We start from the raw sequence: 25088 nt of genomic DNA, 5'->3' as shown, positions 1-25088 counted from the left end.
AATATCTGTCACGACTTGGACACGTTCCTCACTCTGTTCTAAAGTAGAAGCAAAAACCAATATGTCGTCCATATATACGAAACAAAAGTCTAGATGGGATAAAGTTTGATTGATGAAACGCTGCCCCGTTTGGGGTGCATTTTTCAACCCAAACGGCATAAATTTGTATTGGAACAGCCCGAAGGGAGTGGTTATGGCAGTCTTTTCAATGTCCTCCGGAGCCATAGGAATCTGATGAAATGCGTGCTTACAGTCCGAAACAGAGAATTACTTTGCACCTGCGAGCGCATGATTGAAGTCTGCGATGTGTGGGACCGGATATTTATCAATGATGGTGCAGGCATTTAAATGCCTATAATCTCCGACCATATGCCAAGTACCATCTTTCTTTTGGTCAAACAGGATAGGACTAGCCCAGCAACCGGAAGAAGGTTCAATTATTCCCTTTTGTAACAGATCATCCAATTTTTCTTTTGCAATTTTCATAAATTCCGGCTTGAGGCGGTGTGGACGTTGCGAAATGGGCGGCCCATCGGTTAGACGTAACTGATGAACTGTGCCGTCAGTGACTACTGCAATACGTGGCGCGGCACGATAGTCAGATGTCCGTGAAGCGGAGCAGGCAGTGGCGGACGGTCCAAGCTGTGGCGCTGAGGGCACGGAAGTACAGGTGTGCCACCCGCTCGTAGGCTGCGTAAAGGCCGCACACGTGTTAACATGGGCGAGGTTGGTACACTGGTTCTTGGTAGCGGGCCGTGCCGCTACGAGCACTGTAGGCACGAGTGGGCATGGCCGGACAGCAGATGGCTGTAGTTCATTGCCACAAGCTTGGCGAGCTAATTTTCCATTAGGAACGCAAGGAACATGAGCACTCGGGCATACACTATCATTACAAAAGGGGATGCTGACATAGTTTACAGAGTTCACAACATTGTCATTAACGCGCGCGGGTATGGGAACACCAGATTGGCACGGACTGACCTTGTCTGTAGCCGACGAGTCGTCTGCTTGTAGTGCCGCGAGGCGTTGTTGTGTGGAGGCCAACTCATGGTGTATGTCGTGGAGATGCAGCAGCATTTCCATACGTTCCATCCGCAACTTAGAAGTCTTGGCATGCTCCACTAGCCTCTTGTTTGTCCAAGATTGCAGCTCCAAGGATAGGTTTACACTTTTCTTAGCACAGCACACATGTTTGGTGTTAGCCGAACTGTCACTCGGCAAAGCGAAAGGAATATGTTTGTTAAGGGAGGGGTAAAACACAGTATTTTGCACAAAATCTAGTGACAACTGATAGTGCTTGAGGAAATCAATTCCGAGAATAGGTTCTTCAATTGTTGACACTAGAAACGTCCACTCCAGCTTGCACTCGGGCAAAAGTTTCACTGTATACAAAGTGGAACCCGAACACTGTAGGGTAGACAAGTTCACTGCACGAAGTACTGTTTTGTGTGGTTGCACTTTATTGGTTGCTAGGCGAACCAGCAGCAAAGAGATGTCTGCGCCAGTGTCTACCAGAAAACATACACCTGATCATAAATTGCGAACATAGACTCGACCACACTTACTGTTATTGTCCGAAACGGAGTGCAACGTGGGATGGTGCCCGTTGTTTACATCGCAGGAGGTGGCACCATAGCCTACCTGCAGTTGGAGTTTGGGTAAGAACACGGTGACTGGCATTTGAGAGCTTGCTCCCCGAATCTTGCATGGAAGAAACAGTAAGGTGGGGCGGGCCTGTGCCCTTGTGGGTAGTTGCTAGGTGATGGAGTAATTACTATCCAGCACAGAATTGTTGACCTGATTAGAAGCAACACAAGGATCCCACACACATCCACTAGGATGCACACACGGTGTGATATTTGCTGTTTGGCGAGCATTGAACACCTGTTGACTAGCCGGCGCGGAAGGATACACACGTGGCGGGAACTGATTCGAGTTTGAATTCACTACTGGATTTTCCAAAGTAGCAAAACCTCGCTCGACGCCACGAACTGTATTGAATTGTGTGTTTGACACAGGAATAGAAATGTTCCGACCAACACTCTGTGGAGAACACGTAGGAAGGTCAAGGCTAACAAAGCCAGAGTCCATGACCGTTGGCGGTTGGAAGAAACTGGCGGCACTTGATGAATCCCACTGCATGTTCTGGCTGAAGGATTCCGAAGATTCTTGCGGCATGTCCACTATGGCGGCAGGAGTGCTGGAGAGATGTTGCTGGAATCCGGGCAGCAGTGAATGCTGAAAGGCCATTGTCTGGAGCTGAACAAAGGCCCTCACGATCGCGGAGAAACCCGACGCGGTAGGCGCGTAAATAACCTTCAGGCGGTAACTCGGACGCGTATTACACAAAAACGGGGGTCACCAGTGAGGGAATATGGTATAGTCGTAGGTAAACAACTAGAATTCTCTCATATACAGATTTATTCACACTTAGCGTCTACACAGATACAAGTTCAGAGGCTAACTGCCGTTAGCGTCCAACATGCTCTCCAAAGCCCTCTCCTCAAAGATAACACACTTATGCACAGAACAAATATCGATTTTTATGGCACTCTACACCACAAACTCTCCAAGATCCTGTGCACTTGTGAATAGTAGAATATGATGAAAGATTCTTAAATATTTTGTCTTGCGGTGACAGCTACATATCCTAACCTGTATTTTTCATACACTGGTCATCTGATAATGTTTGATGAATGCAAACACTATTGAAAATTTAAGAATTTTTGAACACCAGCTAAGATGATAATTTACATAAATGCAAAAAGTGAATAATTCGTTCTGATCGATGTGCAACATTTATATATAGTCTCTCTAGTACTGTGTGGATACTTAGAAGAAAAAAGTCTGATTCTAGATCTCTGTGTTTTGAAGTAAATGAAATAATACTAACATTTTGTTATTTCTTAGACATTTCAGGGGTTATTCCCTCTGAGTCACAACTCAAGCCAGGAAGGATTTGTGCTGCTGGCTACATGTCTCACACCTCAGAGTAGAGGCAGACTCTGGCTGAATGTCTCACACCTAGAGGGTCCACCAATAATTGAACCAAATTATCTCTCTCACTCTCATGACATTCCATGCATGATTAAAGGTGCGATGCTTGACAGTAAATGTATATTATCTTTGTAACCATATAATAATAGAATAATTAAATAAATTGAAGAATTTTAATATTTCTTTATTTAGGTTGTTTATCTGAGAAAAATTCCAACATTTCATAGACACTTTTATTTGGCGATTATGAATTTAAAAGAAAATATCAGTCACTTTAATTTTCTTAAAACAAGTAGCATCCAGTCACCTATATCTCATTTTTTAATTAATTTTAGTTTTAAGTGTCTTTCTTGAATGTGAGTTTAGGTTATGAATCAGAGAACGTATTGAACTTATCTATTTCTCAAATATGAAACAGCTCTGAAGAATACAGTTTCATTAAGAACAAATATTTCCTAACTTTTGTGGGTACAATCAAGTGTAACTGAAAAAGACAGTGGCAGACTTTTTTCATGATTCTGAAACCAAGATATTTGCCATTTTATGCTTTGACTTCTGAAGCCAAGATATTTGTCATTTTATGCCTTGAATGTCATTCATTCAACCAAAATATGTTCTACATAGCCACCTCCAAGAGATATGGAATTAGTAAATGAATAAATCAGTAGAAAAGCAGTTATTTTCTGTTATATTGGCTGAGTCACACAATTAAATGCTATAACAACTGTGTGAGGAACAAGCAATAGCATTCACTTTTAATTTGTCTTGAATTTCTTGGACATTCTCAATACCCTGTCATACATCAGTCAACCATTTATTAGACTTTTGCTTAGAATACTAAACACCAGTCTGAAAAATTTCAGCTGCAATAATTATACTAATATATAAAGAGGAATCATTGTTAGGAAAAATCATGAAAAGTTCTTGACTGATTTACTTCAGTGCTGTGAAAATGTGTGCTTTTGCTTTCTTCCTCTCAGTTGGTTTTAACTATGATATCTTGATTGAATGGGTAAATCAGTTGGGATCATTTGTGTACATGGTATGAAAGAGACCTCTTCAGCTGCTGCATCTGTGAGGGTAATAGCTTTAATGACATTACTTCTCATGGTTTTAATATGCAAATGGGTGGCCTCAAAAAGTTTCAGCCAACTCACATTGCAAAGTTTTATTCTTATCATAAGTTGATAAGCCATAAATACAACTTTTCTAATATACAGGTTTTCTGTCAAAACAGACCGTGAGGAAGAAAAAAAAAAGACCATTGCAGTGTATATAGTTTTTGTGTATATAATTTTTGTGTAAATTTATATATCAGAAAAGCAAAATCTGAAGTTGTGCTGAAAAGCAATGCCTCCAAATTTTTTATGTGAAAACTCTTACAATTTTTTAACTAAAACAAATGTTGTTAACATTCTACATCCTTATGTTTCATGGCTACAGATCTGCAGCCCTCTGCTGCTAGACGGCTCTGAATTGTAGTATGTAACATGGTTGCATGTAACCTAACTATGCCACTGCATGAGAAACAGCAAGCTGTAATTGAGTCTTGAATTCAAAGATTCTGGCCACACATGGAGCACCTCATCCTTCAGCATGAAAAGGCCAGACAGGAAACGAGTGCTACAATATCTGCAACAATTCGATGCCTTGGGTTCACTGTCATTGATCATCCTTCATATAGTCCTAATTTGGCCCCGTCCAATCTTCATCTGTTTCCAAAACTTAAAGAACTCCTTTGAGTACTTCACTTTGACAGTGATGAAGCAGTAGAAGCAGAGGTGAGGTTATGGCTCTGTGAACAAAGTCAAAGATTCCACGGCAATGGTATCAACAAACTGGTTTCTCATTGGGAGGAACGTGTTCATTGCCAGGGTGAACATGGAGAATAAAGGTGTAGACTGTTAATAATGTTTGTTTTATTTTAAAACCTTTAAGAGTTTTCACATTAAAAAATTCAGAGGCATTACTTTTCAAGACACCCATTTATATCTGGGAAACAATTTGTCAAATGATTTAAATGCCCTGCCATCATAGTTAAAAACCAACCCCAAGAAAGAAAATGAAACCACATGTTTCCACAGCACAGCATTTTCTTTCTCTCAGCTGGTTTTAACAAAAAAACTGTGCATTGTTGTTTAAAAATATGTATAGCTTATGTCCATTTGAATGTTTATTAGATTATTTTGTAAAAATTTGAAGTAATTTGGTCAAGAGCTTTTTGAGATCTTTACATTCATATTCTATGTGGTTTATTATAATTTCAAGTTCCATCCATCAGAGTGGACAGAGAGCCAATACTTGCAACCTGTCACAATTCCCAGGGATACTCCATTTTCAGACATATATCTAATTCCCCTACATATTCAGCAATTTTGAAGCATTGCTGGGTTTTCTTGTCATTTATATACAAGAATGAGAAAGGATCTAGTGTTTATCCATGTAGCCGAGCAGTCTAAGGCACTGCAGTCATGGACTGTGCGGCTACTCCCGGCGGAGGTTCGAGTCCTTCCTCGGGCATGGGTGTGTGTGTTTGTCCTTAGGATAATTTATGTTAAGTAGTGTGTAAGCTTAGGGACGGATGACCTTAGCAGTTAAGTCCCATAAGATTTCACACACATTTGTCATTTTGTTTATCCATGTGGTCTACATGTAGTGATTATTCACCACTTTAAAGATGTTGTTTCATTATGTACAATTCCTGGGTTTCTTAATGCAACACTCTACACTGTTTTAGCTAGTAAGTTTGGAAACCATATACCAGCACTTATCTCTGATACCATAATGTTTCATAATGTTTGAGCTGCTCTTAGGGAATATTGTGAAATGGTGAAACACTTTTGACAGGTGACAGAAAATAACAGTTGTCATATTTTGTCATTTAAATTTTCAGTAATCTGAGTCATGAATTGAACAATTACTTGTTCTATGAAATCCGTGTTAAGACTGACTGAATATCTTATTTTGGGATGGTATGTTATTGTTTATATGTAAAAAATCTTTGCCAATATGTTTGAAAGTAGGTAGGCAATGAGATTGCTTAGTAATTATAAATATATGTCATACTATCTTTCTTATGAAGAAGTCTGACAGTAGTGCCCATTATGGTCACCAATATAATTTGTATTAACACCTCATCATTATATGTTTCAGGATACCCCTGTCATCATGTCTGTGATATAAACATTAAATATAAGAGAAGAAATGGAATTTAAAGATATTTGTCTTAACAATGTGTAAAGCTGAGAATCATACCTGTCAAAAAAGTCATACACAGTCCTACATTCTTGCAGACCATTAGTGCCCAAACCTGTCAATAAACCATACACAGTCCTACATTCTTGCAGACCTTTAGTGCCCAAACTAATACAAGCAGTGTGACATAGCACGTAGTGCAAAGTAAACAATTATGGCAGTATGTATGCTTATGATGACAGGCTAAACTTTTATATGACAAGGCTTACTGAAAGTTATATTATTTAACTGACATATATGTAAAATTTTTGGTAGGAAAAGACTAAAAAAATTACAATAAAAGAAGCATGTTGAAATAAAGCTGCAGCTGTTACATTTCAGGTTGGAGAGTTGTAGTATACGACTGTCAAAAGATTACAAGTATAATTATAAAAAATTATGGACAGGAAAGGATCAAGGGCATTTATTATGTAAAAAGAAACCAAAAAAGTTATTGGTAGTAACAAGTTACACTCATAGCATCAATGTCATCAGTCATTCCATTAAAATATTCTATTCCATTTAAAGAAATGTGGGTAGGAATGGAGCAAGGGCATTTTATTGCAATAAAGAAACTATAACACTTAAGACCAGTAATGCGCTACACTCATAGCACCATGGTAATCAGTCAGTCCATTAAAGACAGAAAACATCAACTGTCAGTCATTTTAAACCCATTAACTAATACAATGCCACATCTGTACTAGCCATAAATTTTATACCGGTAGTTCCTTTATCCTAATAAAATGCCCTCAGTCCATTCTATGAGGGGTTGACAAGAGAGTTCACTGATGATATTATAGGTATTGATGGGTAGTGGGGATCCAAGGCAGCAGAAGGATGTCAATAAGTTTGATCATTTATGGGTTCAGTGTCTGGAGAGGTTTTCGAGGTGTTGAGGGTAAGCATTTCAATTTAGGAGATGTGGACTGAAACTTAATGACATCCCACTCCCACCTTGGAGTTCCACTACCCATCAACATCTATCCTAACCCAAGTGACCCACCTTGTCAACCCCTCATTGCTTCCAGATATTGCCTTGCAGACCTTTTACATTTGCCACATCCTCCAGAACTCCTGCCCAACATTTCACAAGACCCAGAACTTAAACAAACTCAAAGCATTGTTGTCAACCAAAAACCTCAATCCTACAGAGGTTTCAGTCCTCTCCAAAGGCCTCATCTTCAGCTCCACATGCACGTTCACCCCATGTTGGACTCATCAAAGGCCTAATCTCCTTCTCCTGAGCCTTAAAGCTGAGACTGTTCTTTGCTACCAGTCCCTCCAACCAAAGCCAACCTGGTCCCAATACAGAACATAACCTCTTCCGGTTCATACCACCATACTACTATACTGCTGTTACCATCTCCCCCCCCCCCCCTCCCCTCCCACCTAACAACACCCTGGTCACCTACCAGGAATTCCTTACCTCTTGGCTTCACCATCCTTCCATAGGTCGATCTTCAATAACACATATCTCTCAACAGAAGAAAGAACAACCATTTTCAATGTCAAGACAGATCTTGATTTAATCTTTCGCCATGCAGACAGAGGTTTTACCACTGTCGTTATGAATCATAGTGACTAGCTGACAGAAGGCTTCTGCCAACTGTCTGACTCCTCCTCTTACAAGCTCTATCGTAGTGATTCCATCCCAGGAGTCTAACACAACCAGCAATTCCTACTCAAAACCTTAGGCCCACCACAGACACATTTTACTTTATTGGTAAAGCATCATTGATGATCCTGTAATTATTTTGCTTACATAATACTATTTTTACATTTTGACTCCTATTGAGTAAAAAACAATTTTGCTTTTGACTGTTGAGATTTTGAACATTAAATATGGCACTTTTGTTTCTTTTTACATAACTTTATAGCAGCTGGCTTTGTCCTTGTTGTTAGAAGAGGCTGCAGTGTAAAAATAGCTTGATTTCACTTCCACAATTTAAAGTGAAGTGTGAAAGGAAAAGCTGGGATTATAAAAGGCAAGGGAAGTGAATAGTAGAAGTGAAACCAAACTTTTTTATTGCAGCCTGTGCTAGTACAGAGGGGAAAACCAGTTGTCTTCAAAACAAGTAAAAAGGAGAAGAAACACAGTAAGTAATGTGTAAGAAACACCACATTAGTAAGTAAAACTGTTTTTAACTCTGTAGCAATCAAAATGTAAAGAAACATGTTATGTATGCAAAATATTTATAGAATCTCCACTGATTATGCTTTAAAACTAATGTGAAACACAAATTATGAATAACTTTCTTAATGTGGTTTACATTCCACTGCTGTAGGTGACAGCCTTACAAGCAACCATCACATAAACATTTCTGTTGGTGACAGCCTTCCAGGAAACTATCATATAAATGTACATTTGATAAAAGTTAACCAGTAGCAAAAATAATTTTTAATTTGTTAGGTTTCCTCCCAAGACATTTTGTCTTCCCGGGACTCATAGGAACAGCAAGAGATATAATTCTTACTTCTTTTTATTGTTTACGAGAAAGTATGCTATCTATTAAAAAAAGAAAAGAAAAAGAAATATTGCAAGCTGCATCTTTCCTTTTCCCTGTAAATCTTTTCAATCTATGACATTTTTCAGTTTTTTCTCATCACCACTGTAGTCACTGATTCCTTCTCTCAACAGTTTCTGCACTCTCATCTCATTCTTAGTATTTCCATCTTATTAGTGCTTTACTGTTTTCTACTCATATTTTTGCAAATATTTGTATTTCTGGTCCTGATGCTATTGCTGGACTGTCATCTTCAGCCTGAGCTTTGACTGTGTATTCTGTTGTGCCACTATTGCCTTTGATGTATGTATATTAATTTGAGTGATTCTCAAGTAATAAATTTGCCAATTTCTGGGATATTCTTCAACAATTCCATGTAAGTTGAATTTTAACTCATTCTGGTTTGTTCCCTTTGTGTATCTCATTTACTGAAAAAAATAGACCTAAGTGTACTGAGAACCATTTATTAATGTTTCAGCTATTAACTTGGCAGAAAAATTAGTGAGGACAAAGGCTTTTCAGAAACTGGGAGCACAACTACACTTGCCAGTTTTATCTGAGTGTCGTAATCTTATACCAGATGTTCGGGATCTCCTTTACCTGGAATGTATCATACGCACAGCAGCTGTAACGGCATATCACCCTGGAGGCACATGCAAAATGGGTAGCCTTCAAGATAATTCTACAGTCGTTGATAATCTCCTCAGGTAATGAATATAATTTTGGATTGCCCTTACTTTAAATATACATATATGGTATTAACACAATTTAATCAATGCCAGAACTTGATTTAAGGTTTATGAAAGGAGGTTCTATACATGAAAATGACCTGGACATGCCAGAAGATTACAGGTTGATTATATTATGGTCAGACAAACATTTTAAACCGCAAAACTATTCAAGGGGCAGATGTGGGTTCTCGTCAAAATTTATTGGTTATGAACTGCCAATTAAAACCAAAGAAATTGCAGAAAGGTAGGAATGTCAGGAGATGTGACCTGGAAAATTGGAGTGGCCTGAAATTGTTGATAGTTTCAAAGGGAATGTTAGGCAACAAATCACTGAAACAAGACAATGGAATACAATAGAAGAAAGATGGGCGGCTATGACAGATGAAATAGTGAAGGCAACAAAGGATCATATAGTCAAACAGACAAAGCCTACTAGGAATATTTGTATAACATATGTGACATTGAATTTAAGTTGAAAAAAAGAAAACATAAAAATTCAACAAGTCAATACCGCAAAATGGAATACAGACTCTGAAAATTAACATTAACAGATAATTCACACTGTCTAAGCAGGAGTAGTTAATGATAAACATAAGGCTGTAGGCGGATGTGACTATGGGGAAGATAGATGCTGCCTACAGGAAAATTTGAAAAGACATTTGGAGAAAAGAGAAGCAGCTATAGCAGTATGAAACACCCAGATGGCAAGCTAGTAATAAACAAATAAGGGAAAGCTGAAAGTTGGAAGGAAAATATAGAAGGGCTATACAATGAAAATGAACTTGAAGACACTATTACAGAAGAGGAAGTAGGAGGAAGTCATTGAAGATGAGACAGGAGATATGATATTATGAGAATAATTTGACAGAGTACAAGACTCCCCCCTCCCAGGTGAGAAAATAATCATGATAACTTACATCTTTGCCTTGAAATTTGTACTAAGATTGTTGAAGTCTGGACTAGTGAATGGCCCTGACAACAAAATGTGACTCTACAATCAGTGTGGTAGATTGTCCTCCACTGTGATTCTACCTTAATAACAGCCACAGTCTTGACACTAAAAAATGTGTAGTGGGAATAAACTTAGATTTATCTAAAGCTTTTGATACAGTAAATCACAAAATTCTGTTAAACAAGATGGAGGCAATAGGTGTAAGGGGAGTTGTGAAGCAGTAGTTTGAATCTTACCTTCAAGATAGAACTCAGGTGGTAGAAATCATCACAGAACATACAAATCAGAAAATCAAGTGGGTCTCAGATGCAAAGAAATTGGAAATAGGTGTCCCACATGGCAGTGTTCTTGGTCCCTTATTATTCTTGCTTTATATAAATGACATAAAAAATCCTAATATTTCTACCAAAATAATGTTGTTCGCAGATGACACTAGCATAATTAGAAGTGATGATAAAAATCATTAACCACCACAACTGATATTTTTGTGGCGGCGTTCGTAGCGACAAACAATTCGCTGTAGAACCGGCTTACGAAGTCACCGCCACACTTTTAATAGCGGGCCGACCGGTCCGCTGGAACAGTGAACAGAAAGATGAAACCCCAAACACTCTGATTAAATAAACTTCGGTACTTATCTTTATTAACGAAGATACAGAAACACAGTAGTGAACTCGGTGTCTACAGAAATCTGTCTAGTTCGAGTTGGAGCGGTTACGTCAGCGTCGGCTGACGACAAACAACAACTCTGCTGCGATGAACACACAACTGACTAGCAAGTACACAATTCGGTGGCGAGTATACAACTGAGCGGCGAATACAGAACTGTCCTAGCGCTCGCGACTCCAGCGCTTAAGAAACCAGAAGCCAGCGGTGGCGCGCGCAGACTTGCGGCGATTTCCTGTCTCGCTGGCGCTGCTTATGCGGACGGCGTCCGGACTTTGATGCTGCCAACCTTTTGGCAGCGGGCTCGGGTGGCATTACTGGCTAGGATATAACAGATATAGTCCTGAAATATATTCAACATTGATTTAATGCTAATGAGTTAACACTTAATATAAGTAAAACAAATTATATACAGTATGGCGAAGCAACTCAAGATATGGACCTCCAGTTAAAACTAATGGATAAGAAGATAGAGAGTGTACAATCCACAAAGTTTTTGGGCATGCACATTGATCAAAACTTAAGCTGGAAAGACCATCTCAAGTACTTATCCCACAGGCTCAATTTTGCATTGAGGATATTATCTAGAGTATGCAGCACGTACTATACTAGACTAGTGTATTTTGCTTACTTTCAGTCCATCGTGTCTTATGGCATAGTGTTCTGGGGTAAAACTAAATCAAGCTTAACAGATATCTTCAAATTTCAGAAAAGAGCTATACGAATCATAACACATAACTCTCCAAGAACTCATTGTAGGCCCCTTTTCAAAGAACTGCAAATACTCACAATACCATCACTGTATATTTTTAAAAGCATTCTGTGTACAAGAGCACATATGAAAAATCTACGTAAAAATGAGGACTGCCATAATTATAATACTAGAACTCATAAGAATTTGTATGTAGAAAGGGTAAGGACAACACAAACCCAAAAGCATGTAAGTTATTTTGGAATAAAACTTTACAATGCTCTGCCAGTGTACATGAAGGAAATAATAGATGAAGTAAAATTTAAGACTGAGCTTAAAAATTACCTTTTAAGGAAAACTTCCTATGATGTAGATGAGTACTTTGTTTGTGTGTAAATTTATTGCCAAAAATTTTAATTTATATGTGTAAGTTTGTACTTTTAAAAAATGCCTTGAAAGTGATATTCCATTATTATGTCTGTAGTACTTGTACTAGTATGATAACTTTGTTGTGACAATTCCTACATCATGTAAATGATTTACAGGAAGATAATAAAATGAAAAATGAAATGAAATGGTTGGTTTTGATAGGTAAGCATTATTTAAGCACATGAAGTCCAGCACATTTAGCAATAATAAATAAACAATAAAATAAATTCAAATAAATTGTGAAACTAAGTGGAGCCATAGTACTAAATAACACAGTCAATACAGTGACAAAGTTAAGCTGAATACACAAGATGAAATATGACAGCCTTGCATAAAATTATTCAGTGTGTTTCAGTTTCCAGCTCAAGGTTAAACATTAAGATTGTAGCCTAGTGCAATTAAGTTTGTGTGACATAGTGAATAATATTTGGCACATTCTGCAGTTAAATCAGCTAGCTCAATAACAAAACCAATGTCCAAGTCCTGACTACTGTAAAAACTGGTCAGTGATGTCGCATCACTGTCCGCTAAACTTCATCATGAAATAAATTAACTCTCATGCCATGTTAAAGTTGTCTATGTGTGAAAGCATACATCAGCTGAAAGTAGCATGAAATCATCTAAGCCACTATTTGCTGCTTGAACTCTATTACCCATAAAATTTTAGTGTTGGTTTGGCAAGGCTGTGCTGCCACTCAAAAACTAAGTTAATTTCCCAGCTGAGCAATAGCCAGACTTACCATCAGCTCTCCATGCACACAGGCTGACTGCTCACAACTGGCTGACTATGAAAAAAGACCCCAAGACACAGTAGCACCACCTATTTAACACCTCAGAATCAATACCACAGTAGTAGTGTTCATGATTTGTTATAAAAATATTGTTACAATGACAATCATTGAATAAAAATTGTTCTTCTTATAGCTAAATATATTGAAATGAATAATTTCTCATGTTGGTCACTTTTTGACTGTACAAAACATTCTAGTCTACATATTATAGTGAATATTAATGGAAACATAATATGGTGATATCACAGATACTTGTAAAACAATGAAATACAAGAAATATTTATATATGCACTAAAGTGTCATATTAATAGAGAATGCATAGTCTTGGTTTTCATGTAGCCTGCACCAAATTTGAATTATAGTCGATTTAATTGGTGACCTGTTTAAGTTAGATAATGCAATGCTAATTTTGGAACAGAAATATTGTACATACCTAAAGACAAATACATTTCAGATAAGAATAAAGGTGTAAGTAACACATGTTAACATCTTGATACACATTGCTGTGGAGTACATTGAGCTCTAGTCAATGTAACTGAGTACTGTTCATCAAAAATATCATTACTCTAGATCAAGTTAAGTTACAGATAAACTAGGTTAGTATGTGTTTATTGTACAGTCCATTTCCAGTTTGACAAATCATTTACACATGTGGCAGCAATTGTTTGCCAGTTGTATAATTTAAAGTGTTTTTGACCATTGTTAATAAAAATCATTTTCAATCAAAAACTAGTGTTTGCACAGTTTCTTGAGGTGCTGCATTGAACTCGTGATGCAAAGGTGCATAATTTGATGTCCCCATTCATTACATAGGTCCATTGGATGAGATGTCAGTATTTTTGTGTGCAATATTTCTGACTAATATTTTCCAAGTGACACTTTTGACAGTTCAACAATGCATCTATCACTTACTCACTCACCAACCCTTTTTGGGATTTTTTATTCCTTCACATGTGGCTACCTGCCTTTTGCCCTCAGTACTCAGCCCTGCCATGCTTAAATCACTTCACCTCATCACTGTGTTAAAGCTTCACACTGTGCTTGCAGGCTGAGCAAAAAGCCAACTGGGCCTGTAAACTCACAACAGCACTAAAAGACAAGTTGAAACAACACCTTTGTAGTGGAAGGCATTGCTTCAGAACTGTTGAGATCCTTGAGAGATCCAACCTTGATAAAACTATTCCACCTGGTGAGCAAGAGATATGAGACTAGTGAAATGCCCTCAGATTTCAAGAAGAATGTAATAATTGCAATTCCAAAGAAAATAGGTGTGAATATTACCATACCATCCATAATGATAAGTGCAAAATATTTCTTGATAAATTTATATCCCTCTTTGAACATTGTTTTCCAATGAAAATTACTAAGTGTAACACCACACACTTTTCAAAGAAACCTTGGATTCCTACAGGTATTAAAGTGTCTTCAGAAAGAAAAAGAAAACTGTATGAGACAGCAAGAACTAGTAAATATCCAGAAGTAGTTTTCCACTATAAAAATTATTGTAACACACTGAGAAAAGTTGTAAGGAAATCAAGATATATGTATATCAGAGAAGAAATTAACAACTCTGGAAATAAAATCAAATAAATATGGAATGTTGTTAGAAGGGACACAGGAAAAGTAACCACTGGGATAGGTAATATTACTATTAAAGAGAATGAGACCATTCTAACCAACAGTACACAGGTAGCTAATGTCTTTAACAACCATTTATTAAGTGTAGGAGAAAAATTGGTGAGAATAGATCAAAAGAAAAAGCCAGGCAGTACAAGGAAAAGTCAGTTTTGAAACATTTTAGTCAGATTAAGTTTCACCTAACAACCTCTTGTGAAATAAGTAAAATCATTAAATCTTTGAAAAATGAAAGTTCTGTTGGAGTAGATGACATCTCAAGAGTGGTTAGCCATCTCAATACTAATGGGATACTTAGTAAATCACAGTTCGGATTTCAAAAATGCTGTTCCACTGAGACAGCAATATACAATTTCACTGCCCACATAATAGAGTCTTTAAATAGTAAAATGTCACCAATAGGAATTTTCTGTGACTTGCCCAAAGCGTCTGATTGTGTGAACCATGACATTATGTTACAGAAATTATAATTCTATGGTATAAATAGAATAGCATATGAGTGGTTTAAATCACACCTACAGACAGGAAACAAAAATCAAAATATCCACAGGTGTACTGCCGGTCTACCGTGTCCAACGGACACAATATTTCTGCGATCAAACATATCACCATCATTAGGTGAACTGACGGACTGAGCTCCTGTGAACGTGCCGGCACGGAGATCCGTACGCTATGGCTGCCCAGAGGGAACTGGGTTCGGTTACGGCGGCGGCCAATTTAAATACCCTCCGCCCACGGCGCGCTCTCCCCACCATCCGCGCCCCGCATCACGGTCACGCGGTGGGACAGATTGCGACGGCATCTGAGATGACGTCGGTGTGATGGCTCTGTCCGCCGTGGTCATCAAAACTATATGTTTGCTCGATTTACTCTTGATTAACCCAATCGACAGTGTAGAGAATACTAAGTTTTTTGGTGTACATATAGATCAGAATCTTAATTGGAAAATTCATATTTAGGATCTCCTAAAGCGACTATGTTCAGCAACTTATGCGATCTGAATAATTGCCAATTTTGAGGATATACAAGTTAGTAAGCTAACATACTTTGAATACTTTCACTCTCTGATGTCAATCGGAATAATATTTTGGGGTAACTCAACATTTAGACAAAATGTATTCACTGCTCAAAAGAAAGTGGTTAGAATAATGTGTGGGGTTCATAGTCGCACATCTTGTAGGCATCTTTTTAAATGATTGGGAATTCTTACAACAGCCTCACAATACATCTACTCACTAATAAAATTTGTTCTCAACAACATGGACCAGTTTAAAAACAACAGTGATATTCAACATTATAATACCAGAAAAAAGAAAGACTTATACTATCCTTTGCTCAACCTATCTTTGGCACAGAAAGGGGTAAAATATGTTGCTATAAAATTTTTTGACAAATTACCAGATGAAATAAGGTGTTTGACAGACAACAGTAATAGCTTCAAAAATAAATTTAAATCATATCTCCTTGACAACTCCTTCTATTCCATAGATGAATTCTTGAATAGGAATAAATAAATATATAAATGTAGTACATGTATTTTGTGCCATTTAGGGGAATGGGGTAAATAATAGAAATATTAATCTTTAACTCTGTATCGTAATATGTATATATTAAAAAATTTTACTTCATTTGTTCTTATGTACTTGACATATTCCACATCATGACGGCTACTATACTGTGCGATTGGTCAATGGAACATGCAACCAGCCAACTAACTAACTAATTAACTAATAAGTCATGGTTTCAAAAATACTCACATAAATTATTTACAGAAGACAGAAAAGCCAACCTTGAAGAATACTTGACTCTATGACATGTCTTAATGGATAGATTGAAGAAAATCAAATAATGTTTATAGCATTTGTAGATTTAGAGAAAGCTGTCAACAATGTTGATTGAAATATATGCTTTGAAATTCTGGAGGCAACAGGCATAAAATACAGGGAGTGAAAGGTTAGCTACAATTCATATAGAAATGAGACTGCACTTATAAGACACAAAAGTCAAGCACCTCGAGACAACATTTCGGAAAAATGGGCACAACCAGAAGCAAATAAGACACACACTCAGACAGACTGCACCAAGAGAACGAGAAGAAGAAACAGAAGAACACAAGTCATTGGCATGCATTCCGTTAGTCAGAAACACCTCAAGAAAAATTGGTAGAATCCTGGGGAAACACAATGTGAAATGTGTATTCTGACCTCCTGAAAAAACCTTGACTCTACTGGGTTCAGCAAAAGATGACCTAGGCCTTTGAAAATGGGTGTTTATCAAATTCCCTGTTAGTGTGGAAAATCATACGCTGGGGAGACAATCCACACTGTAGAAGAGAGGTGCAGCGAACATAAGCGCCATACCGAATTACGCCAGGCCACTAAATCAGCCTTGGCTGACCATTGTATAAAGACTGGCCATACTATGGACTATGGAAAAACAAAAATACTCTGTCAATCCTCCTACTTCCAGGACTGTGTAACTAAAGAGGCCATCAAAATCCAACTACATCAGCTTAGTCAGGCTTAGAACCCTGCACTCAGCCTGGAGAACAAGATGTGGTCCCAGAAATTGAGGACCACCCCTGATGGCAGCAGCAGGGAGACTGCAGACCCCAGTTCAGACCCAGGCCCCGCTTCCCCCACCACCTCCAGTAGCTGCCGTGCTGGCCACACCAAAAACACCAGGAGAGGAACGGTGGAGGGGGTAATGGCTAGTATATACAGGGCACCGAGGGGAATGGCACAGCATTTGTCAGGAACCATCTGAAGATGGCAGCGTGTACATCTGCTAAAATATTGTGGGGAAATTATGACACTACCCAATTGGATACCCAAGAACTGTTCAAATTCTGCATGCTGCCTATTGATCCCACTATGTATTTTTGTTCTTATCAACGCCTTAGTGATGCTTTGGACAGGTTCTTGTCCAACAGATATAGTCATTATTCCTGTCCTAGCCAGCCTATCAACTTGTTCTTTGCCACTAATTCGTAAGTGACAAGGGACTGATAGCAGCTTTCTCCTAGCCACACAAGGGCTTCATGACATTCTGCAATGATATTGGATCTTCTTTCTGGGGCTGATAGAGATTTCAGAGCTGCTTGGCTGTTTGAATGAATGTAGATGCTATGATGCTCATAGCATTTATGCAGATTCTCCTTCCATGCAAACTCTGATAGTAAATATTTTCACTTGGAATACTGTGACCAGCTTCCCTAGAGAGACTGTGATCTCTAGTTTAGGCTGTACCTTGTAGAACCCTGTCATAGCACCTTCATCTGTTTTCAACCATCAGTTAAACAGACTATGTTGCCTGAATGACATCGTCATTCATTCTTCCACTGTTCCCTACTTCCAGTTGCTACCCTGAAAGGTTTATTGATGCAGCTGGAAATTATTGTATAGTCACTTACAATTCATATATTTACCACATTCATTAAGTTACCTTCCATTAGGAATGTGGGTGTGCTCAACTGTGATACGACTTTCAAATGATAGAGTACAGCAATCAGTATTGAAGGAACTGTGACAGCAGACTGAACAAGAGGTGATTGATGAACTAGGACATGCATTGATACCATGAAGTAGTGCCCTGGTAATGGCTAGGCACTAGCTGAAATCTAGATTTGCCTAATAAAACCGGAAAGAAAAGGACAACTGCTTGCTGTGCTGTATCATTTGAAATTTACCACATTTATTGTATTTGTGTGGGATTCTGAACATCCTAAGGGTTTCCAGTTTTTAACCTGTATGCCCCTTCTGCTGGCTCCATTGTAACCCAAAGGTGTAATGGGAGCATCCCAGTGTGATCTCCATCTCAGCAATGGTGTGCTGCTAATTCCACCTGTTATGGCTAGGTAGGCCAATCATGGACCTTTTTGAGGTCCTTAGCAACCACTTTCTATTCTACTTTATTCCACTACACTGTAGCCTCATAATTTATCATAGGTCTTGTTACAGAGGTGTATATTTAGTATATGCTCCTGAGGCTTAGATCTAATTTTTACCAAAGGTCCTTCTAGTTCACATGAGAGCACCTTTTGCCTTGGAACATACATTCCTTATGTGAGAGATCCATAATAGTTTCATACCTAGGATCAGCCGTAGATACTTCACTATGCCCTCTACTGTAGAATTTCATCAAGGAGCTTAAAATTGCAGTATGTGCCTGGATATGCTTCCTCATGAATGGCACTACAACAGTTTTCCTGGGACTCACACTAGAGCCTGTTTCCTGCACAAGCTTTTACACAACGTTCAGAGTACAGTGTAGCATTGTTCTGATGATACTTGTAAATTTGCCTGCCATGTATTACTATGACTAAATTGTCTGCATATCCTTAAGAAAAATAACCTCAACCATTAAACTCTTTCATGAGTAGTGGGAGCAGACTCCCTCTTTGTGGACACCCTAAGGTGTTGCTGATCACCATTTTCTCATTCATCATGGTAGCTTCTAGCTTTCATCTACTCAGCATTGTCTTAATTCACCTCCATATAGTGGTCTTAATGCCATGCTCTTCTGCACCTCTAAACATGTATTTGAGAATCATATTTCTAAAAGCCCCCTTGATATCCAGGAAAATGCAGAAAGTGATTTCTTGAGTGTGTAGAGCTTTTCCCACCTTTGCAACAAGTTGGTGAAGTGCTGTTCCCCATGATTTACCTTGTTACTATGCATGTTGGTTTTCATGTAGAGGAACCTCAGTTAACCATCTTTCCCTAATGTATACATTAACAAGATTTTCAGACGTCTTTATAAGAAAGTAGGACTGAGTGATTGGTTTCATGTCCTTGGCGTGATCACTCCTAACCTGGATTTGGAGTGGAAATAACCTTCACTGTTCTACAAGCATTTGGTGTGACTCCTGCTGCTAGACTGTCTTTGAACAGTCTGCATAGGAGTATGACTAATACCTCATCTGCTTGTTGCACTAGAGCCAGAAAGATTCTTTCTGCACCTGGTGACTGGAACAGTTGAAATGTTCCCACCATCCACGTCATTTTCTTCGTATCAACACATTGTCTTGCAGATTCAAAGCTCTCCCGTTGGTTACATGTAAACCAGTGCCTCACAGGCTCACAGGGGCTGAATCTTGGTCTGTGTTATCTGTTGGAGTGCACTGAGGGAAGTAAGTCTTGAGGAGTACATCTAGTGTCACATGTGCTGTCCTTGTATACCTACAACCTTCCTTACAGTGCCTCCTGGATTTGTTGGTATTTTTGTGAGGATTCCTTACTCATGCTATTTCATCCTGACCCTGATGACCACAAAAGTCTATCATTGGCATGAATGAAATTACATTCCTCGCATAAATGCATTCTGGGATTTTGTAGCATAAATAAGCTTGTCCCCAGTTCCTTTGAGACCTCATATGCCCTGTAAAGATAAACAGGATTCCTGGATCAGGGTCATGTCCAATTACTATCTTCCAAGAACATAACTCAAGGTGGCAGTTGTGCTCTTACTGTGTTTCATTTTATCTTCAACACTTCCAGCCACAGTCTTACTACCATAGTCACCACCAATATCCTTACTTACCCTTATGGTAATCTGCAAGAACCCTAAATACAGTTTCAGGTACTGTTCTGGCATTGCCACTGGGTACTCCTCACTGACTTCCACCACATGGGTTTGAGCATTACACACAATCCTCTGGTTGATTACCTCCCAATTCTCTGTCAAGACCTTATGATTCTGAACCCATACTTTCTCAAACAGATTATTTAGACAAGTGTTCTTAAAAAGTTTCAATACCCAAATTGACATCTTCATGGTCTTAAAGAGTTCAGCTGTTGTCTTAGCCTGTAGCTTTGCCACACCCCAAAAAGATATTTTGGACACCATCTCCTTAAGCCAATCCACTGTTTCCAACGCCACACAAATATTAGAGCACCTTTGCCCAAATAGACCCTCCTGAATTTGAGGCCCTGACTTGTCTCCCTTCCCTAAGCTTCACAAATAGAGCAATCTGAAGCAGCTCCTCTTGGTACAAGTTGATGCTGACCACGGGATATCCTTGTTGGATACCTGCATGCTAAAAATTGAGACTGCTAGGCCCATTTTCATATTTCTTGCTTCAGCTTTTTCTGGATTTGGTTATCCTGAAAAGTGGGATTGCTAGATTCCCCCTCATTCTCCTGTTCCCTCTCTTGAAGGTGGAAGTGGCCTGTTTACCCCCTTCATTCTGAAACGGCTTTTTTTTTAGGTTGAAAACCTTTTAATTCACCCCATTTATGTTTAGGAAGCTATTTTTGCTTTTTCTTTTTGTTCTCTGAGAAGTTTTCTCCTCTGAGCCCCAGACAAGGACTTGATCTTGATCTGGTCCAACTTCTCGGTAAGGTTTTCTACTTATTGGACTGGTCTGTCATCCAATCCAGTAGCAGTAACAGTTCCAACCCTGATGTCTGTGTATTTGAAGTATTATCAGGTCCTTCTTTTTTTTAAAGTTTTTTTCTGTCTATTCCATTTTATTCGCGTGAGAATTGGAGCTGTATTAGCTCAACACCAGAGCTGCCTCACATTGGTGTAATGTTTTTACTCAGCGAGGTCACCCAGTGTCCCCAGAGAGCCCATTCATGACACATTTTCTCATGTGCCACACATCCCTCAGCACAGATTGCGTCACACCATGTGTTGTGTACCTGGAAATTGGGGAAGGACAATGAAAATGGTTGTGGGAAGAGACTGGGCGTTGTGGGACATGCTTCATCAGGGTCATCAGTTGAGACATATCCAGCATGGGAGGCCTTGCCAGCAACTGTTCTAATGCTGGCATAGCCCTTAGCTTCACATAAATAGGCAAACTTCTCTACCCATATGGTCAACAGTAGTGGGGCATGACCAAAATTAATTTTGTGAGGTCCTCTGGTGTTACAAGAGGATGGATTTTATATAGAGAAATCTGTCTTTTTTCAAACTTTCATACTTCTATTCACAAAAATGAATACATTTTCATTTTATATAACTTTATTCAGAAATTTCAGTAACAACTAACAGTAAAATATTAATGCAACAAAAATTTCCTACTTTTAGCCTTACTGAGCTCCAAGGATCAGGAATAGGCCATGATTGATTAGTTTTTAATTAATTAATTTATTTATTTATTTTCTGTCCATATAACAAAAAGTTTTCGGACATTGTCAGGAAAATTTAGATTACATTACACATATACAGTAAAATATTTACATTCTGTCATAACAACATATGGATCAGATGCATGTCTGTACACATTATTTTTCAAAAGGCCACTACAAGTAGATTCCTCTATAGTATAACATAATTTACCTTATATTTATAATAGTACAGTACACATAATACAGTGTATAATTACATTCCTTCATACCACTGATAGACCGGAGACATTGTCTATATACACTGTTTTCCAAGATGGCACTACAACTTAAAGTCCTCTATAGAGTAACAACACTTCTCTATTAATAATTGCTTCAGTCTACTCTTTAGCATATTTAGATTTACTTTCTTGAGTTCACAGGATAGTGCATTGTAGAAAATTGCTCCCATACTGTGTGGGCTGTGGTCCGTTGCCTTTTTATTGTTCACAATTCTATGAAAATTTTCCCTTCCCCGTGTATCATAGTTGTGTACATTACTGTTTCTCATATTAAATTCAGGATTTTGTTTCACAAACATGACTGTCTGCAGTATATGCATGGAGTACACCGTAAGAATTTTGTATTTTCTAAAGATGTCTCTATAAGGCTCTCTCTTCTTTACCTTGGCTACCATTCTTACTGCCTTTTTTTGTAATCTAAAAAGTCTATCTATATGAACTGCTGATGCCCCACGCCATATCTCAATACCATACTGAAGGTGCAGATGAATTAACCCAAAATATATTTGCCTTAAAGTATCATAGTCCAAGAAGGCTGAGACACATTTCTACTGATTTTCTTGCAAATATTATCTACATTGTCTTTCCATGATAAGTGTTCATCAACAACAATGCCCAAAAAGTTATGTGAATTTCAATATGAAAGACCCAATGGGGATGTAAATACAGTATCAATTATAGCAGCATTATAACTGTGGATGAACTTCATGATTACCGTTTTGTCTTTATTTACAAAAAAGCTTGTTTGCTGTAAGGTATGCGGACAGAGTATTGAAACTGATCTCGGTACTGTTAGCTGCAGACTGCATATCACTACCACAGCTGATGAAGGATATGTCATTGGCATAGCTTACAACCATGCAATTTTGGGGTTCAAATAAGTTATTTACATATACAAGGAACAGAAAAGGCCCTACTATGCTTCCTTGAGGCATGCCGCATTGAAGTGTCCTGAAGTTTGATTTGGTTGTTAGGAGCTGCTCATTATTTTGATAAGTTAGCTTTACACAGTGTTTCCTGTCTTTCAAATAGGAGGTAAGTAGTTTCAAGGCTAGTCCTCTCAACCCGTACTCTTCTACCTTACACAGAAGAATGGTATGATTCACAGTATCAAAGGCTTTACTCATATCTAGGAAAGTGCCTATTACCTTGTCACTTTTGTCCAGCTTATTTAATATTTCATGTATAAAAGATGCTACTGCTGTTGTAGTAGATCTCCCTTTTCTAAATCCATGTTGTAGGTTGTTTAACAGATTGTGTTTGGTGAAATATGATTCAACTTGATTTAGCATTACTCTCTCTAACAATTTGCCTAGTTCTGAGGTTAATGATATTGGCCTGTAGTTTTTAGTGTCAGGGGTTTCACTAATTCATGCCTGCATTCCTTTAGCAGTTTAGGTGAAATGTCATCCCAGCCACAAGACATTTTTGGTCGAAGTGCTGATATGATTGCCGTGAATATAAAAGGACTCGCTAGATTTTCCAAGACTAAAATTTTGTGGCTTGACATGAGCTTCATTTGTACCAACTGTACCAAACTTTTGTATAAATTTCTCACACACTTCTTTTGGGTCATTTATTTCTTCACCATTTTCTTTTAATGTTATTGTAGTAACACGGTTCACGTTTTCCATCACACTTCAGAGTAGACCGGGAACTGTCTCATAGGCATGCCCGATGTGAACTCACTGGGCATGGCCCGTGCTGCCTGAGTTGTTGTTGTTGTTCCGCTGGCAGAGGTCGCGGCTGAATTCTCGCGTGCCCTCTGGTGGACGGGACTCTATTTGCGGCAACTACCGTCCGTGATGCACTGTGCCGATGTGCGCCTCCCGCAATCTTTCTGGTGGCTACTGCAGTTATGTTGCTGTGTTCATAGGAATTCTGTTTCCCACTTTCATTATGCACTGTTTTCCAGGCAGTTTTACTGATACAGCTAGAGTTCCTTATTTCAGAGATATGTTTCTGTGCTTTTAGGTTAGTCACGGACTCTCTGTATGTTTTTCTGAGCAGTTTATATTTTGTTGAGAAATATTGTAGTTTAGTGTCTCTAAAAAGTATATAGCAATCTTTCATTTTCTCCCTCAGTTCAATGATTTCAGAAGGGAGATTCTCGGCTTTATGGTTTACAGCTTTATTTACTTTTTTAACTAAAGGACAGGTTTCATTTAAATTGTTACTGAATAACCTATAGAAATATTCCCATTTCTCATTCACTTCAGTTGCATTGTACACTGGTTCCCATTTTTCATTCCCTAGTGCCATCTTAAGTTTAGAATAATTAAATTTTCTTTTATATATAACTGTATCACTTTCAGTTACATCTACATTCCCTACATCAATATCCATAGTAAGGGCTCTGTGATCACAAATGTAGTTCTCTAAGGTGTTTACATTTACTTTCTCTTTTCCTACATTTGTGAGAACATGGTCAGTACATGTCTTCGTATTTACAGTGACTCTTGTAGCTTCTGAGTTAATTTGTTTAAAGTTATAACACTGTAATACATCCATATAGCACAAATAGTTAACACTATTATTTAATGAGTCTATGTTGATGTCTCCAACAAGCAACAAGTGTTTTTTTACACATTGCTAGCCCCTCCAGCAAGTCCTCTAGGCAATTTAGAAACTCTTATGTGTTGCTTCCAGGTGACCAATACAGTGCTGCTATAATAAGGCTGTTGTTTCCATACTTCAGGTTTACTGCTGCAACCTCAAATACCATTTCAGTACTCAGATCATCGATCCATTTAACTTTTTCACATTTTACATCATTTCTACTGTAAATACCTGCCCCACCTCTTTTGTGTGTCTTTCTGCAGTACAAGTTTATAAGTTTAAATTTTTTAGCCTGTAACCATATGCTTCTTCTTCCTTGCATCCCAATTCACTCGCTAGGAAGAGGTGTGGCTTAGTTTCATTTAGGTAAACACTCAGCTGCTCTGTTTTATTAGTTACATACTGGACATTTGGTACAATTTGATTAGATTATGTATGAAGTGTGTGCTTGTGATACAAAACAAATCAGTCTACTCTGATATCTTAATATGCAGCCTATAAATAACAACTCAGAACAAAAAATTGGCATATTTGACAATCAG

At 38.3% G+C, this 25088-nt stretch overlaps 1 protein-coding gene across 3 annotated transcripts in view; it reads left to right on the top strand.

Annotated features, from left to right (window-relative positions):
- LOC126469731 (neither inactivation nor afterpotential protein G-like) overlaps nucleotides 1-25088 on the top strand; it is a 240592-nt gene that overhangs the window by 213429 nt on the left and 2075 nt on the right. For all 3 annotated transcript variants that reach the window (XM_050096932.1, XM_050096931.1, XM_050096930.1), the window contains 2 exons: nucleotides 2911-3094; nucleotides 9217-9445. In XM_050096932.1, coding sequence (XP_049952889.1) covers nucleotides 2911-3094; nucleotides 9217-9445 — 413 coding nt within the window. The remainder of the gene's footprint in view (nucleotides 1-2910; nucleotides 3095-9216; nucleotides 9446-25088) is intronic.

Source organism: Schistocerca serialis, chromosome 3 (assembly GCF_023864345.2).
Source record: "Schistocerca serialis cubense isolate TAMUIC-IGC-003099 chromosome 3, iqSchSeri2.2, whole genome shotgun sequence".
In the NCBI taxonomy this organism is placed as follows: domain Eukaryota; kingdom Metazoa; phylum Arthropoda; class Insecta; order Orthoptera; family Acrididae; genus Schistocerca; species Schistocerca serialis.
Note: the sequence above shows the minus strand (reverse complement) of the source record. Positions and strands in the feature narration are given on the sequence as shown.